This window comes from Perkinsus marinus, assembly GCF_000006405.1.
Source record: "Perkinsus marinus ATCC 50983 genomic scaffold scf_1104296934586, whole genome shotgun sequence".
Classification (NCBI taxonomy): domain Eukaryota; phylum Perkinsozoa; order Perkinsida; family Perkinsidae; genus Perkinsus; species Perkinsus marinus.
Window position 1 is genome coordinate 49,568 of NW_003214716.1, and position 8,792 is coordinate 58,359.

The following is an 8,792-nucleotide window of genomic DNA, read 5'->3' on the forward strand; positions in this document are numbered from 1 at the left end:
ATTCTACTCGTGATATGAAGAATACTAGTGATAGACCTTTACCATAATTCACTTCATATCGAGTTTTATACAAAGAGTCAACTGGTGAAACCCTAAGATTAATATAGATATACATATTGTTGATAGAGACTATAATATAAAGTATATTCTATCTATCAGATAAGCAAAAATGTAAAATATTACTCATATTGATTTCATTGTTATTAAATTGTGATGCAGTATCACGTTATTGAGTGATAGCAGTGTCAGACTCACCTTGAAATTTGCACGCCTGTGCACGATTATTTTAATGATAGGGCCACCGGGAGCTCGATATAGCTAACCAAACTCTTAGTGTATATATTTGTTATATGGATACATTTATCATGTTGTAAATTTGAATGAATATTCGTCGTATTAGCCGGGAAATCAAACTTTCTATGCATTTGTATAAGGAAACACACGTACAGTATACGGATGACGGTCACGAATATGACCGTTTTACTTCAGTGTATGATGGTTCGATACTATATCTAAGCCTTGTTGAACTCTTAAGTTCGCTGAAACACTGATCACTAAACGTGAAATACTGAGCTTTCGGATTTAAAAAATACACTCGTTACGATTCCAAATATTTCAAGATACGTTCGTTCGCTACACCACGACCAGGAAGATCGCGAAAGGCATCTTTCTGAATTGCGTGATAAACGAAGGAGGGTCCACGACAGACACGAATTACATCTTCCACCGCCTCCTCCCACCGATCAATCATCGGTTGTTGATGATACGGAAAGCAGTTCCGAAGAGGAAATCCAACAAGAGGAATTACCATCGAAAAGTACGACTTATTTTTGGGCGCGCGCTATTTACGTCGTGTAGGTGCTGCTACACCTGAGGTGCCTGCTGCTAGTAATGATGATGATAGTGAGGAAGAGGATTTTGATGAAGATGATTTTGCCTCGAATTGGCGGTCAAAGTCAATGTGACGATTATTACGTTTCTAAAAACGATGATGTTGGGTGATTTATTCCGAAGTTGGGAAATATCCGCAAGAGCTGTCTTCGTCGACTCTAAGAAGCTCGTCAGATCGGAATCGAACCGGGAGCCGATCGAATTGCTGAAATACTCCGAATTACGAGCAGCTCTGGAAACCCCAAAACGAGAGTTCATACATTACTGAAGTGTAACTTATTGAGAGAGTCGACTCCCGAGCTTTTGCACCGAGGACTACGTTCGAGTCACGCTCTGTGTTTACCATCGATATCAGTGCGGTCAGGGAGATATTCAATATTTTGGTGTTAAAAGTGGAACACCGAGAGTACTTGGACGCAAACGGCGCTTGTTCTTTTCGGGATTTTCGATGGTGTTGCCGCGTGGCTTGTGAACTCTTTTGAGTCGGAAAATTTACCGAAATTGGGACTCGGAAAGCCATGATACTCGGACGGAATCGATCCAAGTATCATTGCACACGATCACACACTTTCCTGCCGTCGATGTCCTGGACGGACTGATACCTTGTGAGGCCGAAGAAGGCACTTGAAAGTCAATCCTTTTTCTTTTTAAATCGAAAATCAATATGTCATCTTTATTGCCACTATAAGGCTGTATACCTTGATGTAGTCGTATACAGTCTATTGGTTCGGCACATCGGTCAGGCTATGTATACACGCTGCCGTGATGGGACGTTGCATATTAGTTATGTTCCATCACTCCCACCGTCACTGCGCCACAAAATTATTCTGAAACTCTGTTTAAACCACACCACTAGAATTCGTAAATTAACCACAGGAATTGACCGTAGCTTGAGGGTGCTTCTCATCCTCTTCAGCGGGCGACTTTTCGAATCCACGCGAATTCGAAAAATCGTGGTTTATCTGTGCAATATCTTCGGCAGTCAAAACCGACTGCAGGGCCATTTCAACCTAAATAGAAATAGATGACACAACAAAGTGAGCAACTGACTTTAGTTATATGATTCCAATTCCATAACAAATTTCGAGACAATCAATAGTGAGAGTTAATCGTGTTGTTTGATGTTTATATATTAGAACGGCAACCAGGTGGGATTCAGGAATCGATATTAAATGCAGTTGAAAATTTCAAGTGACACTCTCATTCTAAAGAAGCTCAAATATTCCACAATGAGAAAAGTTGGTCCTGGTAGTAATTCAAGTTTATACTGCGTTTCCATGTTCATCTCTACACAGCTCTAGATAAGATACCACTCCTCTCGTTACACTTGCTATAGTCCATCCGAAATACTCTCCTTTTTCGCTGCACTGATTGCCATATTCTACGTCGATTCTCGAGGTGCAGTGAACCACGTCAAACTTCTCAGGCAAACAGTCATACACTTGAAAGGTTCTCAAACACAAACGAACCCATCTGAAAAAAAACGAGTGGGAAAATATGCACATAACAAACTACATGTGTTAGTGACTCTATGAAAATTCCGGGAAAATCTTTGAGAAATTCTCACTACTCTCCGTACATTTCAACTCCGATTCGCGTATATTCGTATGGAAACTCCCGAGCTCAGCTGAAGAAATCAAACATATATTCCTCCAACACTACGTTGATAAATATCACCACGAGGAAAGATACCAAATCGCAGTATGAAGATTTCCCCAATTTACCTACCTAGATGCCAAATCTCGAGCTTGTGTAAGATACCCCAACCTCATAAGCCCCATCCAAGTGATCATCTGATGCGGTGCCCATCCAGCTGGCCAATCCCACTGACCGGTGAATCTAAAAACAACAACATATACAACAACACCATATACAACAATAACATATACAACAACAGCAGCAACAACAACATATACAACAACAGCAGCAACAACAACAGCAACATATACGACAACAACAACAACAACGACACCAGTGTGGAGTGTGGAAAAAACGATACTCATCAAATTCATAGTATACCCGCATCTGAAGGGTGACAGTTCTTTGGGGGTTACACCAGTTGAAATATATGTTTGCTTTCCTCAGCTGATCTTAGGGCTCAGTCAGAAGTTAAATCACTTATAATAGGCGTTTATATACGAATTAGGATATAAATATACAGAAACCAACGAGAATTTCCCGAATGACAATATGAAAATTCTGAGGTACTCCGAATTCACGCGTAAACCTCCACGATGAGCGAGGAAACTCCTGAGCTCAGCTGGGAAAACCAAAAACATACATTTTACCAACACTGCTAACAGCAACAGTAACCAAAAAAACGAAATAATAAAAGCTTCGCTCCGCTAAAATATCTTACCCTTTTTCATTGTTTTTTAAATCGTCCGATACCACACCACCAGGTTGACCAAGATAGCCCATCAACGTGTTAACAACCTCATTAGAAAGTTGCCGATCTCCATCAACCACACCGCACCATAGAGGATACGCCAATCCCGTCACCGACAAAAACGATGTGTCCACTTGCCCGTTACGCGTGTTGTAGTCGAAAAATGCACTCCTTTCTGGTATGTACCTGCGTGCAAAAAGATACGCATATCTTTGATCGATATCTTCTACAAGTCACTCCTCACATTAATCTCAATATCGTCAACTTTCGCGCTTCCGCAAGAGCCGTCCAATCTCGAGATGGCTCTTTCAAAACTACAGGGGGGAAATCAAAATCGATCACGTGATCGATTATGATACTTACATGCCATATCTCGCTCTATCTTATACAAGATACAATTCAAATCGACTGTTGCCATATCACATGCATCGTATCGATTCAACCGCGCTGTGGTGTCGTGACCCGACTCACGGACGGCCATATCAGATTGGACCTGAGCATCAACTAGAAATATTCAGGAGTACCGAGATAGACATGTAGGAAACTTTTAACAGAAATTTTCTGAAAAAAATCTGGAAATATTCTCAGTCAATTTTTGAAGTTGAAGGAGTATTTGTTCTTCTCAGCCGAGCTCACGAGTTTCCCCACTAGACAAGTTTACGTACCAATTATGGTAGAAGTGTGCAGAGAACTCCAACAAGAATTTCCCAAAATTTCATCCGACCCTCAATATTATAACTAACACATGTAGTTGACCACTAGGCCTTCGTGACCAAGGGGCGGAGCTCACTGAGTCCACGTCCATGGACTCAATCAAAGAATTTTACATAGGTCCAGCCCGGTTCGATCCCCGGGTAGGACACTTCTCCATCATTAAAGTTTTTCGTGCATATCTCTTCGAGCTGTTCGCATAATCGAGTTTTCCGATTTTTCCCAACACCTCCGCATATAGAGGAGTCGTTTGATCTATCTGATAACCCCCCACGCTTCGTAGTTAAGCCAGAATAATTCTGCATGCACGCCTGTTGTTGCGGTATATGCTCCGCTCGCTCCGCAATGCGCATATTCCCCCCATTATTAATACCGCTCTCTCGAGATCTCCTCCCTCTAACGTGAGCATCCAATCGTAATGCCCCGGTTCCACAGCCCTACATCGAGCTGCCGGTGATCCACCGTATCTACGACGAAAATTGTATTCGTGAAACGCTTCGCTCCGCTAAGAAATTTTCTCACTTCGACAAGCCTGTTATTTCATCGTATCTTGGCGTTGACTTCCACACAGTATCATATTCCTTCACAATTGCCGCTGTGGCTCGTTGGACCTGCCGTTGAGGAAATGCAAGATTGAGCAAGATGAGCAAGATTTGGCCTAAAGCTACCAGTTTATCATCGTCTGTAATGTACGGTAGCAATAGCATGAGGGTTGACGATAACAGAGGGGGTTGCGCACGATTCAGAAAATACCTGAAAATTCCACAAATACCGGGAAATTTCCCGATTTTTTTTCAGAAAAAATTGTAAATGAAACCAGTTAACACTATACCGCGGAGTTGCCCGAGATATTGAAACACTAGAAAAGAAATCGTTGAGTGTGGAATCAGCACGCATACACAATCGCGGCGTGGGGGAATATGCACATGATCAACTACATGCGTAGATGACGACATTTGTGAATTTTTCGAGGGGAAAAATTTCGGGAAATTCTTATTGATTCCTGTATTACACTTCTACCCGAATTCGTACGTAAACTCTTCTGAGCTCAACTGATGAGAAAAGCCAACATATACATTCCTACTCCAACACTACAGAACTCGCCACATTATTACGATCGATTGGCATTAAGAACTTTGCCGTAATTCTCCACCTGATACACGTGGTTTCTCAACATGGACGTGGCGATTCGAAGGAGCTCAGTATTCGGTGGTGACGATGAATGGACCAACCCAAGAGTAATGAAATAGCTGAGGAAGAAGAAAAGATACTCAAAGATATCTCCACAACGCACAGCGAAGATTTTATGATAAATTCACTCTAAAATGATCGACCATCGGTTCACTATAGTATTTCGTGGATGACTTTTATCATTCAACTTCAAAAACTGTTGAATATCAACAATTTGGGAGATCCCGGGTTCAAATCTCACTTGTGACACCTTCAGAAGATTTTCCTACAGCGTTGGAAAGTTATGTTCGCTTTTCTATGCTGAGCTTGAGAGTTTTCCCGCTAAATATACACGTTAACATACAAATTCGTGTAGAAGTGTACAGAAATCAATGAGAATTTTTCAAAATTTTAATTTTCTCACCAACACATGTGGTTGACCATATACATATTTTCCCACGCTTCCTACAATATAAATATATATACAACTATGGCGCAAATAATTCCTTTCCATCACACTAGTGTAAATTTAACCGTCCCAGGGATCGAACCCACGCCCTTATGGTACCTATCCCAGCCATACATCTCGTTGAACCGTGCGCCAGGTACCATATACGAAGAGCCGAACTCTAACGCCAGTAGTGCTGAGTCCATCTCTTCGAAGTCTTTCGTCGATTTCGGTACACCAGGAAACGCTTCCACTCCAACTGCTGAGTTCTTCAAGGCATCTTTGTAAACATTCAAATCGGCTGCTGGTACGAACAGCAACGGGTTGCCTAAAATTCACCAGAAAAATTAAAATCAATTGAAAAAAATTATATGAATAATCAAGATTGCCTAAAATTCGCCAGAAAAAATGAAAATCAATTGGAAAAATTATATGAATAATCAAGATTGCCTAAAATTTACTAGAAAAATGAAAATCATTTGAAAAGAAATATACGAGTAATCAAGATTGCCTAAAATTTACCAGAAAAAATTAGAATTAATTGAAAAAAAAATTACATGAATAATCAATACGCTGCCGTATGAGTTTCACGAAAATTCGATTTCACAAAATCATTATTCTTGTCCGTGGAAACAGAATTATACACGAAGTCTGAGATGGTTGATTATACGAGTCGCAAGTGAGATTTTCATCAACCTCAGTACGACAGGTTTCGTTGTACCCAATTTCACGAAAAAAAACTTATTATATTTCCAATTTCACGATTGTAAACTTATTAGAGTTTTGATGTAGAAAACACTAGTGAAAAAAATTAAATTTCACGACTACTGCATATTATCACCGCGAATATCGCGTTTTTCACAGAATATTACTCCACGTGAAACTTATTATATTTTCCAACCTACCATCAGCTCTCCTCGATTTAACCTTAGAGTCGACTAAGCATCTTATTATCTTGTCGGCTTCGGGTCCCATCTGCCGAGTTAATGATGGCCACGCCCGAGTTGCTATAGTGTGACGGAGTATATCTAGAGGCTGCTCAACCATTATACCGATACTAGTATTTGAAATATATATTTAAATCGCTACAATGTTGGAGGAATATATATTAGCCTTTCTCATCAGCTCAGGAGTTCAGAAACCAATTTTCCAAAATTTTCTCAGGAATTTCATATTGTCGTACACTTTCTCAAAATTAGAGAACAGAAAAACTATTTCATCGCGATGCATTTACGTGTCAAATTCGCTCGCGCTCGCCATCTGGCCGCCAGCCTACACCTTTTAAACATCTAGTTCGATTCTGGAACCATCAATTTCGTCGGGACGCGCGAAGTTGGAGGTACGAGTCCGAAACGGGAAGATCATATTCACAATTAGAACTCTCAACTTCGTCATACAACATTCAAGTACGTCCGAAGGCGATAGTAAGTTTAAGTTCGTGTTAATAGAACTTTCAATTTCGACTTTCGCATCTTCGAATTCGTCATAGAACTTTCAATTTCGTCGAGTACACCTTCAGACCTTCAATTTCGTCCATTTAGGAAAATCGACTTCGTTGTCCGGAACTTCGTGTTACCGGGACAATTACGCCAGTACTCTCATGATGAGGGTTAGGATTAGTGCTCGGTTCTGCATGATGCCTACGGACGAGTGACACGGTAAGCAAAACACGAGCTAGAAATTGATGTTTCCCAAAACGAACTAGATGTTTAGAAGGTGTAGAGTCACAAATCAGAACTCATCTTCCCCGTAATTCATCATCGTGCGACGTTGAGGAATATGATAGATTGACTTCAATGAGAAGTTGGCAAGCTCTGGTGCTCTTTAAGGAGTGGGGAAATAATTACTATCACAATACTAATTCTGTGATTTTAACAAAAGTGTGATTAGGTTAACAGAATTATACACGTTTAACATGGTGGATTAGACGAGGCACAAGTGAAATGTTGACCATCAACAGCAGCCTTAACCACTCCAACAAATGAACGAAGATAGGTGAGATGCAACCAAAACAACGATTGAACCGCACCCCGAATGAAATATGCACGCATACACATGTGCTTGCGTGCACTCCACGATGTAACTAAAGTTTGCTCATATGCGCACAACTGAATTTATTCAAAAGATGGATGTTACTCTTGAACTGATATCTACACATTCATGGAGTGGCTTTCCTGTTCTCAGACATGTATGTTTTTGTACTTTCTGAATTCTGTTGGTGAAGTGTTCAACAAACTACTGATTCCCAGTTTGCGTTTCAAGAGGGCAGTAATATAATGAGGAAACGGGCGGAGAGGGAGCGGGCGTAGCAGAAGTTATCTGAGCCTAGAATTCTTCTGTCGTTAGTTCGTCTGACGAAAATTTGTCAATGTATGTTACTCTCGAGCTGACATCTACATTGTAATGGAGTGCTCTTCCTGTTCTCAGGCATGTATGTTTTTGTACTTTCTGAATTCTGTTGACAAAGTCTTCAACAAACTACTGGTTCGCCTTGTTTGTGCTGATCATCGGCAGCCATGATGGATGATAACACAATTTCAGAGGAGAGTGTGGATGATGAAAAATATAATCTTAGTTAATTATCACATGCCACGTTATACACTGCAACCGTTTCACTCTTAAGTGCGCGAGCTTATATACGAATCTTTACAGTGAGAAATGGCGAGGACAGTTTCAAACTATCTAGATATCCCCTTCGCATCGGAATATCCGATCAACTACCAAAGGTAGCTAATATCGACCCAACTGAGTCAAGTCTCAAAGCTATACCACACCGAGGTGTATCGTGACATTCGTCCACGTCACGAAGTTCCACTCTGAGGAAATATGCATATGGTCAGCTTCCAGTGTGTTGTTGATAATATGGGAATCCTGGGAGGAAATCATCATTGCTCTCTAAACACGCTTACCCGAATTCATATGTGAGCCTCATATAATTAGGAAACTCCTGAGCTCAGCTGAGGAAAGGATTCAGCCAAGCGTCGTGTTGAAATTCGAGGCTGATGATATAACTATTCAGTCGAATTTATTGTGTTAAGTCGGCGTTCCAAGGGGAGGGAGACACAACTTGCACAAGAGCAGCTAGTGGCCACGGATGGTTTTCGAGATGTTGGACGTTGTGGATCTATGGGGTTGTTGGAGTGGGAATATATGTTTGCTTTCCTCAGCTGAGCTCAGGAGTTT

General features: G+C 40.9%; 1 protein-coding gene across 1 annotated transcript in view; it reads right to left on the bottom strand.

Annotated features, from left to right (window-relative positions):
* Positions 1-1,757: 1,757 nt before the first annotated feature.
* Pmar_PMAR019320 (Neutral trehalase, putative) overlaps positions 1,758-8,792 on the bottom strand; it is a gene marked incomplete at both ends in the record, with an annotated part of 11,436 nt that continues 4,401 nt past the window's right edge. Inside the window, 7 exons of the mRNA XM_002784798.1 lie at positions 1,758-1,901; positions 2,217-2,364; positions 2,620-2,730; positions 3,251-3,466; positions 3,525-3,594; positions 3,644-3,784; positions 5,713-5,868. Of these exons, the coding sequence (XP_002784844.1) occupies positions 1,758-1,901; positions 2,217-2,364; positions 2,620-2,730; positions 3,251-3,466; positions 3,525-3,594; positions 3,644-3,784; positions 5,713-5,868 (986 nt within the window). The remainder of the gene's footprint in view (positions 1,902-2,216; positions 2,365-2,619; positions 2,731-3,250; positions 3,467-3,524; positions 3,595-3,643; positions 3,785-5,712; positions 5,869-8,792) is intronic.